This window comes from Lytechinus variegatus, chromosome 4 (genome assembly GCF_018143015.1).
Source record: "Lytechinus variegatus isolate NC3 chromosome 4, Lvar_3.0, whole genome shotgun sequence".
Taxonomy (NCBI): Eukaryota; Metazoa; Echinodermata; class Echinoidea; order Temnopleuroida; family Toxopneustidae; genus Lytechinus; species Lytechinus variegatus.
The window spans coordinates 38,487,808-38,514,474 of record NC_054743.1 but is presented as its reverse complement, the minus strand read 5'-3'; the positions used below and the strand labels follow the sequence as shown (position 1 = coordinate 38,514,474).

The 26,667-nt window shown below is 37.6% G+C and overlaps 2 protein-coding genes across 2 annotated transcripts in view; one reads left to right on the top strand and one right to left on the bottom strand.

The window, feature by feature from the left end:
* Positions 1-4,214, bottom strand: part of LOC121412971 (probable ATP-dependent RNA helicase DDX10) — a 60,117-nt gene extending 55,903 nt beyond the window's left edge. Inside the window, exon 1 of the mRNA XM_041605734.1 lies at positions 4,149-4,214. Coding sequence (XP_041461668.1) covers positions 4,149-4,214 — 66 coding nt within the window. The remainder of the gene's footprint in view (positions 1-4,148) is intronic.
* An 11,561-nt stretch (positions 4,215-15,775) lies between these two features.
* On the top strand, positions 15,776-25,966 carry LOC121414005 (runt-related transcription factor 1-like). Its single transcript, XM_041607041.1, has 4 exons — positions 15,776-16,523; positions 20,228-20,329; positions 21,726-21,905; positions 23,592-25,966. Exons 1-4 carry the CDS (start codon positions 16,187-16,189, stop codon positions 24,299-24,301), a joined length of 1,329 nt encoding a protein of 442 aa, XP_041462975.1. The 5' UTR covers positions 15,776-16,186; the 3' UTR covers positions 24,302-25,966.
* The last annotated feature ends 701 nt before the right edge of the window (positions 25,967-26,667 follow it).

The following is a 26,667-nucleotide window of genomic DNA, read 5'->3' as shown; positions in this document are numbered from 1 at the left end:
CCCCTTAATGTGCATGCGCCGGGTCAAGCAGGTGTTTATCTTGTTGCCCGAATCAAGTTCTACAAGTTAGGATAGGTGGTTACCCTGGCTAGGCCGTCGGGATATCCCTGGGGGCCCCTTGAAAAAAATACATTTTTTAATTAAAAAATGGTCTAAATAGCCCTTTATTCCCTTTTAATTTGTTAATTTGAGCCCCTTAATGTGCATGCGCCGGGTCAAGCAGGTGTTTATCTTGTTGCCCGAATCAAGTTCTACAAGTTAGGATAGGTGGTTACCCTGGCTAGGCCGTCGGGATATCCCTGGGGGCCCCTTGAAAAAAATACTTTTTTTAATTAAAAAATGGTCTAAATAGCCCTTTATTCCCTTTAATTTTGTTAATTTGAGCCCCCTTAATGTGCATGCGCCGGGTCAAGCAGGTGTTTATCTTGTTGCCCGAATCAAGTTCTACAAGTGTGGATAGGTGGTTACCCTGGCTAGGCCGTCGGGATATCCCTGGGGGCCCCTCGAAAAAATACTTTTTTTAATTAAAAAATGGTCTAAATAACCCTTTATTCCCTTAATTTTGTTAATTTGAGCCCCCTTAATGTGCATGCGCCGGGTCAAGCAGGTGTTTATCTTGTTGCCCGAATCAAGTTCTACAAGTTAGGATAGGTGGTTACCCTGGCTAGGCCGTCGGGATATCCCTGGGGGCCCCTTGAAAAAAATACTTTTTAAATTAAAAAAAGGTCTAAATAGCCCTTTATTCCCTTTAATTTTGTTAATTTGAGCCCCCTTAATGTGCATGCGCCGGGTCAAGCAGGTGTTTATCTTGTTGCCCGAATCAAGTTCTACAAGTTAGGATAGGTGGTTACCCTGGCTAGGCCGTCGGGATATCCCTGGGGGCCCCTTGAAAAAAATACTTTTTTTAATTAAAAAATGGTCTAAATAGCCCTTTATTCCCTTTAATTTTGTTAATTTGAGCCCCCTTAATATGCATGCGCCGGGTCAAGCAGGTGTTTATCTTGTTGCCCGAATCAAGTTCTACAAGTTAGGATAGGTGGTTACCCTGGCTAGGCCGTCGGGATATCCCTGGGGCCCCTTGAAAAAAAATACTTTTTTAATTAAAAAATGGTCTAAATAGCCCTTTATTCCCTTTAATTTTGTTAATTTGAGCCCCCTTAATGTGCATGCGCCGGGTCAAGCAGGTGTTTATCTTGTTGCCCGAATCAAGTTCTACAAGTTAGGATAGGTGGTTACCCTGGCTAGGCCGTCGGGATATCCCTGGGGCCCCTTGAAAAAAATACTTTTTTTTAATTAAAAAATGGTCTAAATAGCCCTTTATTCCCTTTAATTTTGTTAATTTGAGCCCCCTTAATGTGCATGCGCCGGGTCAAGCAGGTGTTTATCTTGTTGCCCGAATCAAGTTCTACAAGTTAGGATAGGTGGTTACCCTGGCTAGGCCGTCGGGATATCCCTGGGGGCCCCTTGAAAAAAAATATTTTTTTTAATTAAAAAATGGTCTAAATAGCCCTTTATTCCCTTTAATTTTGTTAATTTGAGCCCCCTTAATGTGCATGCGCCGGGTCAAGCAGGTGTTTATCTTGTTGCCCGAATCAAGTTCTACAAGTTAGGATAGGTGGTTACCCTGGCTAGGCCGTCGGGATATCCCTGGGGGCCCCTTGAAAAAAATACCTTTTTTAATTAAAAAATGGTCTAAATAGCCCTTTATTCCCTTTAAATTTGTTAATTTGAGCCCCCTTAATGTGCATGCGCCGGGTCAAGCAGGTGTTTATCTTGTTGCCCGAATCAAGTTCTACAAGTGTGGATAGGTGGTTACCCTGGCTAGGCCGTCGGGATATCCCTGGGGACCCCTCGAAAAAATACTTTTTTTAATTAAAAAATGGTCTAAATAACCCTTTATTCCCTTAATTTTGTTAATTTGAGCCCCCTTAATGTGCATGCGCCGGGTCAACCAGGTGTTTATCTTGTTGCCCGAATCAAGTTCTACAAGTTAGGATAGGTGGTTACCCTGGCTAGGCCGTCGGGATATCCCTGGGGCCCCTTGAAAAAAATACTTTTTAAATTAAAAAAAGGTCTAAATAGCCCTTTATTCCCTTTAATTTTGTTAATTTGAGCCCCCTTAATGTGCATGCGCCGGGTCAAGCAGGTGTTTATCTTGTTGCCCGAATCAAGTTCTACAAGTTAGGATAGGTGGTTACCCTGGCTAGGCCGTCGGGATATCCCTGGGGCCCCTTGAAAAAAATACTTTTTTTAATTAAAAAATGGTCTAAATAGCCCTTTATTCCCTTTAATTTTGTTAATTTGAGCCCCCTTAATGTGCATGCGCCGGGTCAAGCAGGTGTTTATCTTGTTGCCCGAATCAAGTTCTACAAGTTAGGATAGGTGGTTACCCTGGCTAGGCCGTCGGGATATCCCTGGGGGCCCCTTGAAAAAAAATACTTTTTTTAATTAAAAAATGGTCTAAATAGCCCTTTATTCCCTTTAATTTTGTTAATTTGAGCCCCCTTAATGTGCATGCGCCGGGTCAAGCAGGTGTTTATCTTGTTGCCCGAATCAAGTTCTACAAGTTAGGATAGGTGGTTACCCTGGCTAGGCCGTCGGGATATCCCTGGGGGCCCCTTGAAAAAAATACTTTTTTTAATTAAAAAATGGTCTAAATAGCCCTTTATTCCCTTTAATTTTGTTAATTTGAGCCCCCTTAATGTGCATGCGCCGGGTCAAGCAGGTGTTTATCTTGTTGCCCGAATCAAGTTCTACAAGTTAGGATAGGTGGTTACCCTGGCTAGGCCGTCGGGATATCCCTGGGGGCCCCTTGAAAAAAATATTTTTTTAATTAAAAAATGGTCTAAATAGCCCTTTATTCCCTTTAATTTTGTTAATTTGAGCCCCCTTAATGTGCATGCGCCGGGTCAAGCAGGTGTTTATCTTGTTGCCCGAATCAAGTTCTACAAGTTAGGATAGGTGGTAACCCTGGCTAGGCCGTCGGGATATCCCTGGGGGCCCCTTGAAAAAAATACTTTTTTTAATTAAAAAATGGTCTAAATAGCCCTTTATTCCCTTTAATTTTGTTAATTTGAGCCCCCTTAATGTGCATGCGCCGGGTCAAGCAGGTGTTTATCTTGTTGCCCGAATCAAGTTCTACAAGTTAGGATAGGTGGTTACCCTGGCTAGGCCGTCGGGATATCCCTGGGGGCCCCTTGAAAAAAATACTTTTTTTAATTAAAAAATGGTCTAAATAGCCCTTTATTCCCTTTAATTTTGTTAATTTGAGCCCCCTTAATGTGCATGCGCCGGGTCAAGCAGGAGTTTATCTTGTTGCCCGAATCAAGTTCTACAAGTTAGGATAGGTGGTTACCCTGGCTAGGCCGTCGGGATATCCCTGGGGGCCCCTTGAAAAAAAATATTTTTTTTAATTAAAAAATGGTCTAAATAGCCCTTTATTCCCTTTAATTTTTTTAATTTGAGCCCCCTTAATGTGCATGCGCCGGGTCAAGCAGGTGTTTATCTTGTTGCCCGAATCAAGTTCTACAAGTTAGGATAGGTGGTTACCCTGGCTAGGCCGTCGGGATATCCCTGGGGGCCCCTTGAAAAAATACCTTTTTTAATTAAAAAATGGTCTAAATAGCCCTTTATTCCCTTTAATTTTGTTAATTTGAGCCCCCTTAATGTGCATGCGCCGGGTCAAGCAGGTGTTTATCTTGTTGCCCGAATCAAGTTCTACAAGTTAGGATAGGTGGTTACTCTGGCTAGGCCGTCAGAATATCCCTGGGGCCCCTTGAAAAAAATACTTTTTTTAATTAAAAAATGGTCAATTAAAAAATTAAACTAGAAATTTCCAACCCTTTATTCAATGACTTTTGTCCCCTAAAAAATCCTCGTATTAGGGCAAGCCAGCTATTTTATGGTTGCCCGAGACGTGCTCCACCTTTTAAACCCCCTAGCTAGCTTTCAAAACCCCTAATTTTTGAATATCGAATATTGAATATCTGTCCAACTTCACACGCGTTTGAATATCGAACCTGAATATCCAACCAACTTCACAGTTTGAATATCGAATATCGAATATCCAACAAACTTCACGCCGGTACTAACCTCGTACAATGTGTGAGTGCAACAAAACGAATGATTGGGACCGAGCTAATACTCACCTGACTGTACTGGTCCTGAAGTTGATTTATCTCTTTTCTTTCCATCTGCAATTTCTTAAGAGCCATTTTTCCTTCATTTCTCCCACTTTTCTTGTGTTTTAATTTGGAAGAACGACCTTGACCAGGATTATTTACCCCACGTTTCTTCATTTTGTTTAGAATGTGACGTCCGCATGGAAGTAGACTTCTTAAATCGAGCGACCATTAACCACTGATCTCAATGCAATTGTGGAAATAGCATCGTGGAGAATATGCAGATCAGAGCCATTAGTAAGCGACTAATAAAGCGGAACATAGCCAACATAAAAAGGAAAAAGGGTGAACATTGAAGATCACGAAATTCAAGAATTTCAAGGAAAACGCTTAAAAAAAACCCTTGGGAATAAATGGAAATCGTGAAAATCGGAGCAAAATCTAGACAAAACTTTGCATAAGTGAAATATCTTCACTTCGAACATGTTCAGAGTCACCTTATTTTTAGCATTTTCATCTTTCGACAAAATGACCCATTCGGGCCTGGCCCACTCTTGAATATGATCATTTCAATTTCATTATTGTTTAAACATTTCAATTTCATTATTGTTTAAAAATAGTATGTATGTGGTCATTAATATACAGTGCGTATCAAAAAAAAAGTTAACACTTAGAAAAAATCCTTTAAAATATATACATTTGTAATATCCTGAATTTTTTTTCCACATTTTAACGTTGGTACAGATCCATTACGGCCAACCTGGAGTCTCGAATAGATGACCTACAAAATCAGCTTACTTCATTGGAGATTTATAACCGCCGTTCTAATTTACTCTTCTACGGGCTACATGAGACTCCTGAGGAGAATATCTTCCAAGTTATCCGCAACTGCATCGTTGACCTCGGCATTGACGCGAATGAAGCAGCCAACATGGCGTTTGTAAACGCCCATCGTCTACCCCGACGCACAACTCAAGACGCAAGCTCTACTCAACCCACAGCACCCAACCCAATAATCGTCAAATTTGTGTATATGACCGACCGAAACAAAGTTCTATCGGCCTTCGAGAATAGAGATCGACGACCACGAGTCAACACGCAACCCCTACCTGGTAGTCCTACTCCAAAACGCATCTCGATCCGTACCGACCTCCCCCCTGCCCTCAAGGCCAGACGCGGTCATCTCTCAAAGGTTGCATATGACATGAGAAAAAAGGATGGCGTGTCGACCAAGATATTTCTTAAGAACACCAAGGTTTGTCTTCAATGGAAACAAAAGGGAACATCTACTTGGAATGACTACCAGCATCAAGATGAGTAAGCCATAAACATCTTCACGCCTTATAGTTTTATCTTCGCGCCATATTTTTTTTGTTTTTGATTAATTTTGTTGTTGTTATTCAAGAATCCTCAAAATCAATCGATATTTAAAAAAAAAGTCTGCATAATATATATGAACGGAAATTACATACTTACTCGACTGTACATGAATACAGTTAAATCTGCCAGACGTTTGACTGTTTCAATCAATTTTAAGAAATTGAGCTTTTGTTTTGATACAATGCTGAAAAACTGTCTAAATACCAGAGTTTTATTCCATACTGTCTCTTTTTATGAATTATTCATTGAAATCTACACTATTTAATATATAGCACTTATATTTCTCAAACCTGTTTGATAAAAAAAAATATTCTTTTTTCTAACGATGTGTGTTTTTGGGTACATCGTTTCTGCAATTATTTATGTCAGTTGAATAATCTTTTAACATGTAGATGAATCATCTAACATCAGTAGAGTAAAATTCATTTTGTTTTGTGTCTTTTAGTAAAACAAATGGCCAAATATTCCTTCTAAGCAAAGAGAAATCACGAATATAGACATTTTAGCGGAAAATAAATTTGATTTGTTTAATACCTACATTCCACCTAAGTACATTATTTTATTGTATAAGACGGTATTTATTTTTCTTTCCATTTTTAAAATATACCTGCAATTAGTGCTGAAAGATGAACAGATATAAAACGTCAGGTATCCTACATGATAATGCTTTGCTTATCATGTTTACTTTGAATATTTCCTGATACAAAATCGCTTTTGTCGATCTACTACAACGAAAAAAAAAAAAATTGAAACGTGTACATCTTCTGGTATATTTCAAACTCTTTTTTATTATTCATTGGAGTCTACCTTGTTTATATCATCGAGAAATTATTCTATCACTTAAACTCTCTCGATAAACATTAAAAAAATATATATAGTTCAAATGCAATTACCACTGAAAGATAAACAGATATAAAGTGTATGTCAGATATACTCTTTTATATGATCGAGATACATGTCTTCTATCACTTAAACTTTCTCGATAAATATATTTTATCTCTCTCTGAACGATAAGTGTGTTGACACATTGTCTCTGCGATGATGACTCTATACGACAGTCTCTGAAATATTTAGAATATTGTATGCAAACAAATCATTTGATAGGAGCTGATTCTTTGTCTTTTCCATGATTTTTCTTCTTTTTTTCTGTTTAGAAATGCAAATTGCCAGAGATCCATACTTGGCACGTATACTTTGTGAATATAATGTACCAGACAAATGACTAAAATTGTCATATATTCAACATTTCAGCTGACTGTATTTTTTTTTTTTCTCTGTTCAACATTTGATACTGTTCAAGGATGTAAGGATGAATGTCAGGTATTTTACAGATAAACTACTATCTGAACCAGTTGGTTATTCCAAATACTATTGGAAATTACATACTTAACATCTTTGAACTCAACTGATAACCCTACAGTATGTAAGAATCCCTTTCATACTTGTTTTGATGTTTCACAGGCGTAAACATTTTTGTAATATAAAAAGGATTTTCTCATATGCTGGCAAAATCACTATCATTTTGTCTATACATCTTTGCATGACCATTTGTTGATGTAAGCATATCATGGCTATAGGCCTACCATTTTTGGAGGGTTTTTTCTTTCTTTTTTTTTTGGTGATAATCTGACTGAACCTATGTCAGCTTGATCAGGCCTTATATCTAACCATTCAACCAAATTTAAAGCCGAAACAGATAGGTATAGGAAACTTTTCTTCTGGACTATTGTGGTCTAGCTTATAATTGAAATTGAATTGTTTTTTTTTGTGAAAGAAATGCTTGCTCTGGCTCGGCCAATATACAATTTATTTTCTAAGAAACTGTATTCTGCTTGTATATTCGAATGCATATTGACTGTCTGTTCCTTTGACCAACATTTCTGAATAATCCTTCACAATTTTCACCTAAAGATGATATCGATGTATGGAAAATATAGAGCTAATTCGAATATGCTTAAAAATTTGATTAATTTCAGAATCGTTTCAGGTTTTTAAACCGAAATGAAAACCTCATAACATATTCATTTTAATCTTATTTCTGAATGTTTACTGTCAGCGGAATACCCTTTTTTAAAACCAAATTCCTCAGAATTGCTCAAATTTGGTAGATATTAAAGAGTAATTATTGTCATACTTAGTTTATCTTTATCATTTTAGTATAGTCATGAACAAAAGTTTCGACAGACAAGTATACGACAAAATAAAAAAAAAACATAATGAAGTATGTCTTTGAATAAGACATTATGCAAGCATCCTATTGAATACTCTCACAATTCCAAACCCTTTAAATTCATATCACTGACTCTGTAATCTAAAAGAAATTATGTAAATAAGATCGGATGTTATTTTGATGACATCTATCCCTTTGCTCTCTCAATGTACATAGCTGCTTGTAACTGCCTGCATACTTAGTACGTTCGCCTTTATCACTCACCTTGTCATGTTTGTTAAACAGTTGTCAATGACCACACATGTGGCTCCAACTAAAGGGACATTTACAATAGAAAGTCAGGTTACAATATAAAATGATGTTAAATTGCATCTAATCCACATGTTTGTTGGTCAGCTGCCTATCTAGCTTTTCAAATCAAACATTCTTTTTTAATCATAGTAATTTACAGAACAGGTTAACAACCTGAACATAGATTATGAACCTATCGTGTCGCAAATACCTTTTCAAATGTGATTCTATTATCATTGTTGTTTGCAATTTGACTTTCTATATAGTCCACTTGTCCATATGTAAATTTTATTCTTGCAGTTACGATCCGTTGCATTTATTGTATGGATCAGGTTCATTATGCTAATGAAGATATCCACCGTATTATGTCAGCTTAGATTACATTCTTTTATTATTCAAAATCTATCTACATAGACCTATGATTTCATTCATTTATACCCTTGCTCAATATATAAGGTTTATCAAATCCCGGTGACCCCCCCCCCCCTTATTTTTCATCAAAAGCCCGGAGTCTGCTCGTCACATGTACGCGCTCATGATCGGACACACTCTTCTTACATCATGTACATGCACCCTCACTTGCACCTGCACACACCTTTCACTCCAAGCTTTCAACACCGTATTGCAAACCCAGTTTATACCCTTCATGAACCTGGATGACGTATTGGATAATGCAGTATTTACACCCCAGTGTAGATACTATACTGCCAACGAATTTAATTCAGTTTTTAATACTACCCAAATTAACAAACCAATTCACCTTAGCTTTATGCATATAAACATTAGAAGCTTGCAAAAGAACTTTGATACTTTCAGTGAGTTTTTTTCTATATTGAATACTTTTCCCTTTTCTGTAATCGCAATGTCAGAAACTTGGTTACACTCAACCACGCCATCCATTTTCAACATTGACAATTATACATTTAAACATAGTGATCGTAATCGTGGAACTGGAGGAGGTGTCGCTTTTTATATTCACAATGATCTAAATTTTAAAATAAGACATGATATTCAACTCCAAGGTATAGAATCATTATTCATAGAAATTATTGATGAAAAAAATAAAAACAAGATAGTCGGCGTAATCTACAGACCACCAAATAATATCGCCAACATATTTATGGATGAATTGGAATCTTGTCTCGAATGTATATCACACGAAAACAAGGAAACTTATCTCATGGGCGATTTCAATATAGATATATCTATGCCTCATACTCCACAGGGCCAACAGTTTATTAACTTGTTTTCATCATTTTCATTTAAATCTCTCATTAACAGACCAACACGGATAACAAGTACAACACACACAATCATTGATAATATATTTTCCAATGTAGGTCTATTAAATAATGATAATAACAATGGAATAATTTACTACGACATTTCAGACCATTTACCCATATTCACAATTTGTAAAGATAATAGACATTTACAAAAACAACAAAATATAGAAAATATTACCCGACGAAAAGAGACTAAACGTAACATAGAAACTTTAAAAACTGATTTGAGTGCAGAGAGTTGGGAAGATGTCTATAGAGAAGACAATGTTAATAAATCATATGATGTATTTTTAAATAAACTTATTCATTACTATGAAAAAAATATACCTCTGATAAAAATTAAACTAAGTAAAAAGAAGAATAAAAAACCATGGATCACTCAAGGCATAGTTAAATCAATACTGACTCGTAATAGATTATATAAAATATCACTAAAATCACCTACTCAAGAACATAAAAACAAATACAAAAAATATCGTAATAAATTAACGTCAATAATCCGTTTGGCACGCAAATCGTACTTTTCTAACAAAATAGAAAACAATAAAGATAATAATCAAACATTATGGCACACAGTAAACGAAATGTTAGGTAAGAAAACGCATGATCTTAATGTTGATTTCCTTCTAAACGGACACACAACGAAAAACCCTTCCGAAATTGCTGAAGCATTTAATTCTTTTTTCGCCAGTGTTGGTCCTAACCTTGCATCTAGCATTGTGACTAATACCAACAACTTTTCTACATATTTACATAACAATGCCGAAGATTCTTTATTTTTTAATCCTACTAATCTTCATGAAATTTTAGAAATCGTCCGATCCTTGAAATCTACTAAATCGTGTGGCCATGATGGTATCAGTGTATATTTACTAAAACAAATAATTCATTTTGTGGCTTCTCCCCTTGTACATATTTTCAATTTATCTCTCTTAAAGGGAATTTTCCCGGATCAACTTAAACTTGCAAAAATAATCCCCATATACAAAAAAGAAGACCCTTGCCAAATTGCTAACTACCGCCCTATTTCATTACTACCAAGTATATCCAAAATACTTGAAAAAATTGTTTATAAACGACTATATTCTTTTCTGGACACAAATCAGTTATTAATTCCCAACCAATACGGCTTTAGGAAAAATCACTCAACTGACTATGCAATCTTACAATTATATGATAAAATAACAGCTTCACTTTCCAAAAAAGAGCACACCATTGGGGTTTTCATGGATCTATCGAAAGCATTCGATACCATGAATCATCATATTTTGTTGTGTAAATTAAAGAAATATGGAATTAGAGGTAGTGTTCATTCTTGGTTTAAAGATTATTTAAGTAATAGACGTCAATTTGTTAATTTTAGATTCAAATCATCCCATACATGCCCCGTTAAATGTGGAGTACCTCAGGGTTCAATTCTAGGCCCCTTATTATTTTTAATCTATATGAATGATATTGTTAATGCATCACCTTTACTTACATACGTTTTATTTGCAGACGACACTAACATATTTTATTCACATCAGAACTTAAACATTCTAGTCGCAACTCTAAATCAAGAATTAAAAAAATTTATCATTATGGTTGGTTTAAATCAAATAGACTCTCCCTTAACATAAATAAAACAAACTTCATGTACTTTAAACATATTAATTCGAAACAAGTATTTCGCGATATCATTTATATCAATGATATGCCCATTAACGAAAAACAGGAAACAAAATTTTTAGGTGTATTGATCGATTCAAACGTAACATGGAGTAGTCATATTCGTAATATAAGCATGATGATTGCAAGGGCCATAGGCATCTTGTACAAATTGAAATATTATATATCTCAAAGATCATTACTAATGCTTTACAACTCCTTTATTTTGTCACACATTTCTTACTGTAACATAGCATGGGGAAATAGTAACAAAATAAAAATAGACTCAATATTACGTCTTCAAAAGAAAGCTCTTCGTATTTGTTATCACTCTCATTATCTCGCCCATACTGATCCAATATTTCATTATTTTAAGACATTGAAAATTTACGATATACACACTTTTCAAACTGCCATTTTCATGTATAAATTTTCCACCAACACTATTCCAGCATCCTTCCGTAATATTTTTGTTTACAACAGAGACATACATTCATACCCTACACGACATTCATCTGACTTTCACCTAACAAATCCCAAAATAATAATTGCTCACAAAACAATACGTCATCACGGTCCTGAAGTTTGGAACACTCTACCGAATAACATCAAACAAGCTACCTCTCTTTTTTCCTTTAAAGCTTTATTAAAGAAGTTTCTTGTATCAAAGTACGTGTAAAAATCTCACCTGCACGTGCACCCACATCTGCACCACTTCACATGACCCCTTTACCTCTCCCCCCTTTTTTTTCATAAACATTTCAAATAATTATGTGACATCATTATTATAGACCCGTGATTTTTCTTTCTACAATGGTTTCATGTAGCTGCCTTCCTTTGGCTGCTATTCTCTCAAGCATTTTGCTTATGATAGCTGGCCACTGCATTTTATTTTATATAATTATCATTACTTACATGTACATGTATATCTATGTAAATTATTCTATTATGTAATCGTCACAATTTGTAATTATTTCATTTATTTTTGTATTTCTTTATATTCATTATGATTACTGTGTTTGATATATTGAATTTTCAATAAATGCAGAAACACCTGCAAAAAAAAAAAAAAAAAATAAGCAAAGGAGCCACGAGACAACTGTCGAAAAATATTTCCGCTTGAGTGAGCACCACTTACTTTTGAAAAGTTAGTGAAAAATGACTTGCGCAGAACTTTGAAATAGTTATGTGAATAAAAGTAGACCTTAATCATGAATAACACGTGGAATTTAGCTAGTAAAATTGACTTGAAGATATCTTTTACCTTTTTTAATTTGTTTCCTTGCCCAAACCACTTCCAGGAGTGCATTGCGCCCCATCCCACTCCCCCACACACAGAGGCCATTGTGACGATATTTAATTTACACCGAGCTGTGATTTACATAATATGGCTTAGGCTTGAATTTCATTTTGTTAATAATTGTCAAGCTTGGGAAAAGTGTGGAGAAACAAATATTAAATAAAAAATGAAATGTAAACCCACTTTAAATGATAAAAACTTATTTAAAAAAATGCTAGAGATGTCTGGTATAAACTTTTGTTCAGATTCAGTTATGTCCTCAGATCCAATTGGAACAAAAAGGGTAAAGGTTGTGTTTACTAAATGTTGAAATTTTAACTTGGGTGGCAAAATTGTTAGAAAATGCTTGAATGTATCCGTTTCACTTCAATTGACTAAAAGTGCAAGGGAAATGTATGAGAAATGTTTCGCAGGGTAAGTTTGATTTCGCCCTTTCCCCTTGACACAGCGTACAAACGAGCATTTCTGCGCAAACAGATTTCTGCAAGCTTTACGAAAATGGACAGTGCTCACTCAATTGTAACATAGTGTCAAAACTTTTACTTTCATTGGATAGATGAGACCAAAACCCAAGATTATATGTGAAAATATTACCCTCATGTTGTATATTTTTTAATTCCCAGGGCTTTTTCAAAGTGTAAACTTTTTTTTGATACGCACTGTATAGGCTTTTTTGGTCGCATGTTGTGAGTGCTTTCCATAGAGATATTGTATTCATCTCTATGGTGCTTTCACTCTATAAATCTGTAGACTACTGTGTTATATAGGGAGGCAATAACCCCCGGGTTCAGGGCCTGGGAACAATTTTTTTTTCAGTGGGGGTGCAGATATGGGCTGAAATATCTCCTCAATGGTGGGGGACACAACCGTGACTGAGTTTTCCATTGTTGTTTTAAATACACACAAGACGATAAATATTTCCACAATCAAATAGCCTAATGCGAGCGCATGCAAAGCGCAAGCTGAAGATTTTTGACATTCCAACCTAAGAACTGGACATTCTAAGCACTTTTTTTGTAATCATGAACAGGATAAGAATATAACCATACAATTGGTGCAGGCGCGAAGCGCTAACGAAAACAAAAATTAGATTTTAGACCTAAAAACGGGACATTCTAAGCACTTTTCTAATCACATGAACAGGATTGGTGCGAGCGCGAAGCGAGACTCTTTAGATTTCCTAAATTGGGACACTAGTATTCATGTTTCGTTTTTCATTTCATGTTTTTGAAATAAAACACAAGCTGCGTATATGAAAAAAAAATGCGTACGCAAGTTTAGATTTAGACCTAAAATCTGGGCATTCTAAATATTTCCCAACATTCTAACATTTTTTTTTACTATGAAAATCAACTTAACGCGAGCACGAAGCGCGAGCTGAAAATATTTGATATTCTGGTCTGAAAACGGTGAATTCAAGCAATATTTCAAACACTGTGTAGGAAAATTCTGAAGTGAGGAGTGCGTTCCTACAAAACGGCGTTCATTTTCATTACATTTCTGCCATATCTACCAGATTTCCTGGGGTCCTGCCTTTGGAAAATAACACAAGTCGCAACACCCCAAGGGGGTGATTGCTTCAGCACCCCGGCCAGACACTGACCCGCTTCCCAGGGTAATTCTATTCAGAAATTTGAAAGTCTATATCTATTTAGGTTCATAATAATCATGTGCTCCACATGCTATAATTTCACTTTAAAAAATTATCTCCTCGGTTACCAACTTCATGCGTAATTTTTTTTTTCTCTCTTATTAAATTATTGACTATTCCACTGGTTTTCTCAATCTCACGTAAAAAAAAAATCTTACGTATCTCAGTGACTGATCTCGGAATGAATTTTTTTTATTATCACCTCTAGTAGGCCCATGCACTTGACCCATATCTGGCAATATATACCTCCTGGGGCCTGTTGCATAAAACTTTTTACCTGAGAAAACTCAGGTTGTTTTTACCGGAGTTTTTGCCGTGTGTTAAAGTCAATGGCAGAAATCAGACTAACCGTAGTTTTCATTTTTTACCAGAGTTTTCTCAGGTAAAAGGTTTTATGCAACAGGCCCCTGGTCATACCTGTGAAATAACTTGTATGTTTCGATCATATCTCCGGCCTTGCCCACGGCGATATGCTATAGTAGGAAGTTTTGGTTGAATCAATCTTTGTTCATATTCCCTCATGTACCAACTTAGGGGCCCTTCTTTTGTACATTTTCTAGTGCTTGAATATCTGATTTTAAGTATGGAGTCCATACAACATGATGCTGCAAAATGAGGTCTGATCAATCCTTTGTATAGGAGTAAAAAGTTCTCCTTGTCAAGATAAACAAATATTCTTCTAATTAGATTAATCAATTAGCCTATTGGCTTTATTTATCTTTGTCTGCGCTGGTCAAGCTTTGTGTCAACTATCACTCCTAATATAAATCTTGACTTGTTTCAACTTTTGATAAATTATGTGTGGTCTCATGTGTAGAAAAAAGAATAATGAATTTAATGACATTGTATAGTCATTAAATTCATTATTATTTTTTGTACACAATCTTTATGGGTGAAACTTTAATAGCGATTTGTCAGACTATGAAGCAAGACGATCTAGTCTGCTTGTAATATCTCAGCATCATTGCATGCTATCTTGGTGTCGTCGGCAAATAAATAAATATTACTTGACGAAATCTGATCTGGCAGATTATAAAAATGCAGGGGTCCGAGAACACTCCCTTGTGGTATTCCGCTGGTAACATCGGACCAGTCAGAGAAATAACACACCATTTACACAAACAAGGTGCTGTCGACCGACAAGAAATGACCTGACCCACTCACATTATGAGCTTATAGTTATAGAAATGTCAAATCCCTCCTCTTTGGCTAAAAGTCAAATCATCTGAAAGTTAATTCCATTTCATTTAAGGACAGGCATCAGATAACATTTACTGTTATATAAGACAATCATTGTTGGGGTCAATAGCAATTTTGATGCCTGGATTTATATTTTGGATATGAAATTTTCTTTCGTTTGAAAATGTACATGGTATATGCTTCTTAACAATTTGTATCATGATAGCGTATACGGGGAAGCACTTGAGGTACATTGACCCCCCCCCCCCCGCCAAAAAAAGAGAGAGAGAAAGGAAGAGATTTGATAGTATTTTCAAATATTATGTCAACATCTATCAATTATTTTGATATTATAGATATCAATTTTTTTGCTCGCTCGCTTCGCTCAGTCGCGGCCATTTTAGAGATTTTGCCCCATAATTAATGCGCCATAATTTTTTTTCTTCATTACGCTACTGATTCATGTGGAGTTTTTTTCCATTCTGGCAATTGAGGGGTCAAAAGTATTATCTGAAATTAGATACGTAAGAGTTAACCCGGATGTGATGTGACTTTTCCATGAAACGCAGACTTCTGCCGTGACAGTGCCAGTTGTGTGATTACACCCTCGCGATGTCAGCTCGTATTATTGAGGTTAAATACAACATGTTCAAATCGGGATTCCCTTTTTTTCGACAGGTCTGTGTTACGACCACAAATTGATACTTCGTTTAAAGAGCTCGTAACATGCCAAAAGTGACATCTCACCCAAACTTCTGTCGATACGTGTTTCGCTAGTTTTTCGTTTGACTAATATGTTGTTCTGTGTCAACCGCTTATACAAAGTGCATCCCGGAGTACACCAGTCCTTCTTGATTATTGCAATATCTATAACTATTTATATCAATACCGTGGCGTGCCATCGCTCGGTGTCTTCTGTTTTGAGGTGGGGACTAGGGGGACTTTGAATCTGTGTTGGTGTCGTCAGGGATTCGCGCACTTCCGGTAACTTCGTACTTCTAATATATAGATCTATCATTTTATTAGAGGATCACTTTTAGTCACTGACGTTATAGAGATCATCACCTCGTCTTCCTTGAACTATAGGAGATGTTCTCGAGCTACCGCGATCGCGAGGATCAAAAGTAGCTAGGCTTTCTGTCCTGACGTGGATAAATCAAGATGACTGATGCGGGCTTGAAGAAGGGTTCGTCCGTTTTTAAAGGAGGTGAACGGTCTCTGATAATGGATGCCTTGTCGGACCAGCCAGGGGAGCTGATGAAGACTGAGAGTCCCAACTTCGTTTGCTCTCTCCTCCCACCCCACTGGCGGAGTAATAAGAGTTTGCCGGTTGCCTTTAAAGTGATCTCCCTTGGAGAGACGAAAGATGGAACGATTGTGACCATTGGAGCGGGGAATGATGAAAATTGTTGCGCTGAACTGAAAAATAATATAGCAGTCATGAAAAATCAAGTTGCCCGTTTCAATGACCTGCGTTTTGTTGGAAAATCAGGCCGGGGTAAGTAACAAAATATGGCAAAATATTCTTTAGTCAAACATATATTTCTGAAAGAAAACATATACTTGTTTTAATTTTGCTGCTCATACTAAAATTAGATGATTTATGTCTTGTTATATATTGGTTAATGGTCGCAGTACGTCTGTTTCACAGAGGCCTCTCCCTTTCGGCGACATTGATGCTCTTTAATTCATGATAGCAAGACATGAAATGTTTTCAGACATAGCGCCGGTAGTGTATTTATTTCGAGGGTGTCTCGCTTGAATTTTCCCAAATGAGTAGCCATTAAGAGAGTAATACACGTGTCGTTCTGTAAATGAGCACTGCAAGCCTTATATAGCCCCGGCCAATAGATGGAGAAGGCCGGGTGCCCCCTCCCCATCTCTACCGCAAAAAAGGGAACTGAGAAGAAGAAATAGAAAGAAAAGGGTAAAATGTCATTATCTGAACATTATGCCAATATCTATTACAAAATAAGATTTTCATTTTTAAAAGGCACTATTTTTGCTCGGTTGGTTCGCTCGCTCGGACTTTTTTAGAACATTTTCCATGAGCGCCACTGACTGCAAATATAGGCAGATGTGAGAACCCCATTTTTTAAGTCTTAAGGCGTGATGAAGGAAAATAATTATAGATAAGAAAGAGTATAAAATTAGCATGGTCCACAATTAGGCCCTCGCACTAAATTCAAATTAAAATGAAACTCCCTTCATAAAAACTGATGTCAAATTAGAGTTGATGGTGGTTCTGGGAGAAATCTGCATCACCCCCCACCCCACATACAAACACCAAACCCAGAGTAGAATTCGCGCGTTCGAAATGATATTTGAATTGGTTGGTTCTTGTTCTTTTTTATATAGGCCTACTTATATTTTTCAGAGTTTTTATCATTAACAGATATTCTTTTTTCTTGTCTTGATTCAATTAGCTGTTTCCTAAGGTCCTAGTTTCTAAATAGTCCATTAATAGCCAATGGGGCGGCCAATACCGGTGCCGCCCCTGTCCGGTCGACGAAGTTTGATGTTTTAATTGTATCGTCTGTAACTACAGCCCGGGGTGGGGGGAAGTCAAATGTATTTCCAAACTTCCCTAAACGAGTTTTCTCTTTGTGCAAAATAACCCCCTATACAAGTTTTTCGCGGGCTTTATTCACACACTTTGGACCCTAAACAGGTTGTCGCCAGAATCTTACCCCGGTAAAGAGCTTGGGGAAAAAACATACCCTAAACACGTTTGGCTTTTTGGTCACGCGTGTGTATATACAGCAATATATTTGACCGCCACTAGCGTACCTACGGGGGGGGGGGCAGAGGGCATTGGTGGCGGAAGCCAAAAATTTTAGGAGGGGACAGCCAACACATTTTTGACAAGCAAAAAAAAAAAAATAGTTCTCAACCCAAAGATTTTAGGGGGACGTAGGAAAATAAATTGACAAGCAAAAAAAAAAAAAAAAAAGGTCATCAACAACAAATTTAGGGGGACACGTCCCCCCGCTTCCGCCGCCTATGGCAGAGGGGGCAGTCTGACCCCTGACGAGTCACAACCCATACAAAAAACATATCCCTGCCCCGCCTGACGAGCTTGAATACCTATTTGCCCCCCCCCCCCCCCTGACCAACTTGAAACCCTTTTTTTTTCTTGTCAAATTTTTTTCGGGTACGATTGAAGAGCTTTTTTATTGAAGCCCTTTTTCTTTATTGTTAAATTTTTAGACCGGTTTTGCCCCCCCCCCCTGTGGAAAATCCCAGGTACGCCACTGTTGACCACCCCCCCCCCCTCCGGAACGACAGTCTCTTCGTCACATGAACCCCTTCCTGCTTGATATCAATTAAACATTCAAAAACAAAAACAAAACAAAAGCAGACAAATGGAAAAAGAGGAGAAAGGAGAAAGAATAATGAAGAGTAACAAATAAAGAGGCCTTGGTCTTAATAGCCCTGTAATTTCAGAAAATGACGTCACCTCTTTTTCGTCTGCCGCCTCCTGCATTTGGAACACCCTGATGCCGAACCAATGTGATGCCACTATTCTTAATAAAATGTATATAAAACCTGCTTTATAATCTCTCCAGAACCCCAAACAGTCAATCCCGCGGGATTCAAAATTATCAAATTAAAAATCTTCAAGAATTTTGACCATTTTTCGAACGGGCGCAGCGCGACAGGTGACAGCAATCAAACGCGGCATATTATGGCAAATAATCAGGTTCTATAACATACTTTTTTCTAAAAAAGAGAGATAAAAATTACCAAGTGCACTTCAGCTTGCAGTCTGAGTCCCTGGAAAAGAACCTCAAAATAATAAACCACAGCCGCTGGTTCATCTATTTTTTCCTGTTGACAATTAGGTCCAAACTACACAAGTTGATTATAATCTTGGCTCGTTCAGCATGATCTTCACTTTACTATAAACCCTGCCTCTTGTGGCAAACCAAGTGCTCGTGTGGTCTACCAACATTTCCCCTTCTTGAAACGTTCGTTGTAAAAAGAAATAGGGTGTACATGATTGAAATTATGAGATGATGATTCCAAACAGAATTTGGTGGTAAGAAACCTCTAATCTTACTCCCAAGGTTAAGAACCCCTCTGGCCCCTGTATCTGCCTTCCAATACAATAACTATATACTGAAATTTTATCCTCCTTTTATTTTTTTCTTTTGAACAACCAAGATAGCCATACGTAATTTATTTTTCAGTCTAGGGCTGCACGCCATAGCCAGGGACGGTGCCGGTATACTTCAATGGAGGGGGTAGGGGGGGGTACGACAGTTACACACCCTTTATCTCCATACCCGTCTTTCTTCTTTATTTTCTTTACCCCTATTTGATTTTTTGTTTTTGTTTTACCTTTTTATCCCTCATTTTTACTACATCACTTTTCACTGTTCGCTTTTCCTTCTTTTTTTTTTGGGGGGGGGGCTGTCAATTTTAGTGGCAATTGCTTCTGTGGTGATGACATTTGCCCTTTTTTGTGTTTTGCTTGGCAAAATTTCTTGTTCTCCACTACACCCCAACACCCCCATCCCCGGTCAATCCTGGATTTGCCCCTGTTTGTCAAACAATTCTCACGGTATTACACGATGTTCACATCGGAATGCATTAACGATATGCCTAATCATCATCATGGTTAATCATCTTCGTGATTCGTCATCAAAACTGTATCGCAGTTTGACTAATGATAATTCATCAAGACCGTATTTTGTTCTAAACCTTTGTCAGCGTAATAATGAAAGACATCCATTATAGAGAGAGCAAAATCTGTCATTCTTTACCCTTTTGTGTGTGTATGTGTGTGTGTGTGTGTGGGGGGGTAATGTTAAAGACTGAAATTGATTTCACAAAGAGTGAGTATATCATCCAGGAATCATGCAAACAAAAGGATGAATTATTTACTTTTTACCAGTGGCGCAATGAGCCAAAAAATTGAGGGGGCTAGATTTAGCGTATCGGGCAAAATTTATATAAAGTTATGAGAGAGCGAAGCGAATGAGCAAAAACTTTGACATTTTTATTACAAAAAAAATCAAATTTTGTGATAGATTTTTACATTGATATTCAGCAAATAATGAAAGATTTCACCCTTTTCTCCCTTTTTTCTTGGTCATCAAATGGGTGTTTTGGGGGGCGGGGGGGGGGGCAAGTGCTCCCAAGCCCCCCCATCTGTACTCCACCGAATTTTACTCTGTCTTTTCGCTTTTCATGCAGGGAAAAGCTTCACACTGTCAATATTCGTATGCACGAACCCTCCTCAGATTGCTACGTGTAACAGTGCTATTAAGGTAACTGTCGATGGACCAAGACCTAAACGTAAGTCATCTTGATCTTTGCCTAATATTTTATTTTTCATTTAGGCCTGCTTTTTCATACGTTTTTAGTTTTTTAGTCGTATTATAGGGCTACAAACATGGCAAGGATAACGTTGAATTGATTGTGAATAGAGCCATCAAGGTCACCCTAAAAGAAAACGGATGTATAGATAAATGTTTATCAGTCTTGTTCACCTAATGCAGTTTAATTACCCACCCCTTCTCAGAAAAGGAATAAAATAAAGAAATAATAAAGAAAATAACAAATAACAAATTTGATCCGTTTTATAGAGAAATACCGTTACGGTAACTTTGTCAGGATGGTGACTGCCATAACTCTACATCCAATGGCAATAAAAGTTTCCATGGTTATTAACCGTTCCCATGGCAACCATAGTATAATAATTCATAAAACAGACAAGTTAGTGTATGAACTTGCCCGTCACTCCTCGAACTAACATTCAGTCGAAATGTGTTTGTAACCTAGGCAAATGTCAACACTTATCAATATTGGCAATGAAAGACGAAAATCATGGAGTGAAAATGTCTGGCAAAGATTATTTGCGTGGGATGTAACTGGAGACTGATATTGTAATACTCTTTCAGTTTGATCTATTTTTTAAATCCTGATGCATGTACCATCTGGGTGTGGAGAGAGTATTGCCTCCGATTTCGGATGGGTTTGTTGGGGGTATATATTTTTTCTCCTTTTGCATATGTTATCAGCTGAAATCATGTTACAGGTGAATTGGCTAATTACCAACAGACTACCCTTTTGACTTCAATCTTCTTTACTGAAAGGGATGGACAGAATGACATTTTCTTTGAAAAATCTCAAAATAACATATGTACCCTTCAATGATTCACATAACAAGAGTTCAATTCGTCCCCTCTGGCAGCTCGTCTAGGTTCATTTTAACATCCCTATTCCTTGTAGTGATCTTCTTCTATCTTTTGCTCGTTATGATTAAAAAAAACTATTTTGCGAATTAGTTTTAATCCCATAATTACGAATGTTATGACGAATATTGATTGAAGTATACAAAATCACGCAACAAAACTTTTCCACAGAGAAACAGGGCGACCGCCGGTATTATTTTTTCAAATAGTGTAAAGCTAGGAATTAGCAAAAAAAGAAAAAAAAAAGAAAAGAAAAATAGGGGCAAAAAGAGAGCTGGAAAAAATGAAAAGAAAGAAGAATATCAAACAGAGTTTGTGGTTACTGTTACCCTATGTTGCCCCTGTTATTGAATTAAGAATGACGTCATCACCTCATGTCGTCTCCCCCACCTTCCTGTAAGAAATAATCTGACGCCACCCCAGTCGAGCCCAAGTCAGAGCGTAAAGTTTACAAACATTATCTGACACAAGATTCTGATCTGTCCGTTTTATTCCAGGACCCAAGTCCAAGCCAGACCACGAACCTCGATGTGTCTCTTCCCTCATCGATACAAGCCACGCCCATTCTTGTGGGGTAGCTATCTCTCACAACCATGGCAACCAGATTGGAAGACAGCAGCCATTCATGAACCAGGGATGGATGCCCGGATGTTATCCTCTATCTTCAATTTCTACTGGTATACATTCTGATGTCATACTTACGGGATTCATTATATGGCCGGCCTGCATGAAAGTAATTTGAGTAGAATTCAAAATACTAGTGGAAGAACAACACAAGAAACAAAAATATCACGTTCGGTCTTGAATATATATAGGTCTAAACGTCTTTGTTTTATAAAGATCACTCAAAATCAGTTTGGATTTCATTGATAAAGAAAATTAGCATATAACTGAAAATATTTATATAAAGAGGCGACCAATTCGTCTTTGAGCAATATTATGGTTTAACGATGAACCGTTTAAACTTACGAAATACATTAAAGAGAGTCCCCAGAAGAACAAGGGAAGATAGCTTGGCACCTGTCCAGGCTGTCTGCGTATAAGCGTAATACCTCTTGTTGGCTTATTTTCAAAATATGTGCAATGTCATCTACGTTATGCTCACATTTGTTTGATAATTCCATCAGACTTGTCACTTGGAGTTAGATAATTTTCATGGAGTGTCTTAAGACAAAGTGCATATAATGTCTTCAAAGTTTGACAAGATGCTGTCAGAGTCACGACTGCGTCACTCCCGGCGTCACTATAACCAGATGCTAACAACAGGGCGGAACCCATTCTGTCCGAGATACGGAGGAAGTATGAGTGACTTCGGAAACATTTCTCGATCATTATTGTCGCAAATAGAACTTTGTAAGAACAAAAAAATGACAGTTTCCCTTGAACATATCGAAGTTAGAGAGAGCCAAGAGTTTTTGGAGTTTATCCACATGTTCTCGGTTTTGGACAGGATAATGAATGCACTTGTGGTATGGCAGAAAGAACCATCGACGCCCGCATCGACGTTGGTTTTGGTTAGTCGTCCATCTGTTCCCTCTCTCCCCCGATTCTACCCCCCCCCCCCTTTCTCTCTCTCTCTCTCCTTTCTCTATCTCTTTCTCTCTTCTACTATACGTCCGAAATCGTATGCATATGTCATCGATATACGAAAAGACATTATAAAATGTTTCTAGAATCACTAAAATCAAAAGAGGTCAATCATTGACAGATCCCGATATCATAATGAAACCGTATTTCGCGGAATTTTCCAGATAAATTACAAAATACGAGAACAAATTGAGAGAAATATAAGTAAAGGAGTGAGGCGAGGGGATATAAACTCAATTTTAGGTCGATCCCAAAAGAGAACACATGCCGACCGCCTCTATATTTTTTTTTCAGGTGATTACGGGGGGGAGAGGAGGGAAAAATGACACATTAATGACATGGAGGGAGAAAAGAAGAAAGAAGACATTAAACATAATGGGTAATGTTAAGTCTATACCACTATCGGTATATGATTTAATTAAAAAAATATGAAGCCACGTTCGTTATGTTGTGTGTCCCGGCCATTAAAGTACGCCGCCCTCAATCAAACTAAAGAGAAAATTTGGAGGGTGTGATAGAGCAATAAGAATCAGAGAGGGAAAGAGGAGAAAGCGATGACACCATATACCTTCCCAACTGAAAATCGAAGCAAATGATTTAGGCTTGATATCGGTTGCGTGTTGGGATTTTTTATTGTCCGTATCCCTCCGCATCTCCTCCCCACGATCGCTTACACCGATAATGATGTTAATGATATTAAATTCTAATTTCGCAATAATTATTAATTGTTTTTACTATAGTAATATCTAAACCACATTCAATTTTTTTCCCCTCAGATACTTCCCAGCCTGGAATTTATACAAGTCCATATCTATCATCGGGTCACCATCCTACTACTGGCAACTCATCTACTCATCCTCCGCAAATAAAGTCAGAACCACTGGAGATAAACTTCGTCCAGCAGAACTACCCACAGTTCATCTACCCAACGCAACCTGAGGATGTACCATTCAACCAGGCTGCTACGAGCGCCATCTCAGGAGTAACACCCGAGGAAGATCCACAGCGGAGCATCTTGCCGGTAACACCAAACCAACTTCCCTTGCCGTTTCAGCCTGCTCAGAATGTCTTCCCCAGCTCCAATGCTGTTCCGGTGACTTCATCAGCATACTCGATTTACCCCCACCTCTATCTGTCATCCTCTTCATCTCAGTATTGTGGTGGTTCTCTCAACATGCTCCCATCAACAAGGTCAGATGACAACCGGAAGTTGGAGGATGAAGAACCGACTAATTGCATTTCCATGGAAACCGCAATTCACCTTCCTCATTCTGCTCCAGAGATGTCTCTGGGTTTCGGAGGACATCCGCAAAACCCGAATGAACTTGATGAAGCAAAAACAACAGACGCGCATGGCATCGGAATCGAGATCATTCAACAGCATCCTCAAGGCATCACCAACATAGCGCCAATCCATCAAACTGTTCTGGGACACTTCCCACTCATGTCAGATTCGAGAAAAGAGGAGTTTTGGAGACCATATTAAAGAACTTTTGAGTAGGCACAGATCCTAGGAAGCACTCATTTTATGAAATCCTTGATTCCCACCTGCTTCTTTGAGTTATTTTTTTAAAGAAAGGTATCTACGAATAGTTTATGCGATGGAAAGGTTGACCAACATCGGAAATGGACAATTCCATGGAAATGACACCTTTCCTTTCACGATGAAAATATCGTAACGAACCATTATTTTATTCTTAGTCTTGTTTTCTCATCTTTCGTGTTTAAATTATTCATAATCAGTGTTTATCCGTAAAAATGAATTGCATTGGATAGATATTTCTTTTGATCTGATCGTCACGGGTTCGTAGTTTGTATCATTAAAGAATGAATTGGCATAACGATATATTCATGTACAGATGAGAATGAGAATGATGAAGTATTACAACCGGCACATCCATATCTTCGTCAACAAGGTGCTTTAAATGTCGCAAGTGTATGTATATAATTTAGCTTTTACAGACATATGCATCAGTCAGCATGATCAGGGTTTTTGCGAAGGGGACGGATTCTACAACACAGAAAATTCATTATCAAAAGCCCTTCACGACAAAGCAGTCTTTGTCGAAATCGGCGAATCAAAACAACAGTTTTGTCCTGGACTCAGTCTGGACAAACGACATTATTTGCAATTTTTCGTCAACTCTGAATCTTACGAAGATCAGCAGTCCGGGTTCACCAATCTACAAAAACTTTCAGCTGTTCATTGTGATTTTGCATCTGGGACCGACCTTTAACGTTACCATCCGAAAGACGTGACCAGGGCTCGATAGCAGATACTTGGGACAAAGCCCAGTGCTGATAAAACTATATCTTTATGTGTATGACAACGCCGTTTTTTTTCTCGGATTAACTCGGAAGAAGTAAGACCGGGGGAACACTTCATGAAAGGACTTGTCGGACGTTTTATCCGACAAGTCCCATTTTCTCCGAAAGTTACCATAGTAACAGTGCTCCTTAATCAAAATCAAGGGAAATTGTCAGATCTGACAACTTGTCGGACAAAAAAAATGGCGCGGTGCACTCAACTAAAAACTGATGTGTACGGGCGATGCTGTGGAGATGGGCCGACTGTCCCTCCTATTTTCCAAGTTTGATATAATCAAATTAAATCATTTTATTTTCCATTTAGAATACAAGTAAAACAAAGACATTCAACTTGATCTAGAAACGGTAGCCCCCCCCCCCTTCCGTTCCCAAATTATAGCTTGCGACGACGGGGTTCCTTTACAAAGATAAACAAATTTAATTTAAATCAATTTAGAGAAGAAAATCAGAAAATAAAAAAGAAGGAAAAAAACATGAAAAGATGTCTCGGTCGTGGAACTTGATATATTGCCGCGTATTATGAGAAAAAGTGACGTCCCGTGGCTTTAGTTCGTCTTCCACCCGCCCCTTAAGCTACCCTCTCTTTAATTTTACATACCGTGACATACGTGTACACGTATAGATACTGCAAGTCATTATCACTTTGTCATTATTTTCATATCATCTCAAAGATTATGTAACGCATGATTTGTAAATTGTCACTTTTCTCTGATCATTAAAGCTACATTTTTAAAGTTCATATTAGCAATTTGTTTTCTATTGTTTGAGGAAAACGCATGTGCAAATGTTATGCAAAGAAAATGATTTACCTATGAAATTTTAAAAAGAATACGTTGTTAATGTGTCGATCTGTCTCCTTTTCGACTTGTAAGCTCCTATTGCGTAATATCAGGGGCCGCGGAACCGGGGAGCTTGGTGGGCTTCAGCACCCCCCCCCCCCCAACTTTAATCCAAAACCGTGTACAAAAACATATAAATGACCATATCGGACTGTGACTTTTATTGCATGGTCAGCACCCCCCTTTCAAAACCGTTCTGCGGCCCCTGCGTATGTCATTCATGAATGTTTTCCGATCTCAGGGAAAGTGACTCATGGATGAGAGAAGGGGGTAAAGAGGGAGAGAGAGAAAGGAAGCAATAGCGAGAGTGGGGAAAAAGAGGGGAGCTGGAATAATCACCGATTGGAAGATCCGGTAAATGTGCATCATAAACAAATAAATCTACTGTAACTCTTGGTCAAAGAAGGGTCGAAACTAGTAATGTTAGGAAACTTGTAAAGATTGTACGAGGAAATTTTGCAGTTTGATATTGGAAATGCGCACTTAAAGGAAAATGAATCCTTTGAAACAATATAGCTTGTGTGAAAACAGAAAAATCAAAGAAACAATCAACGAAAGTTTGAGAAAATTGAATGAATATTAAGAAAGTTATGAGAATTTGAAGTTTAGATCATTATTGTAATGTAAATCCTCCCATTGGCAATGCGAAAAAGATGTGTGATATCACATGTGGAAAACTTTCCCA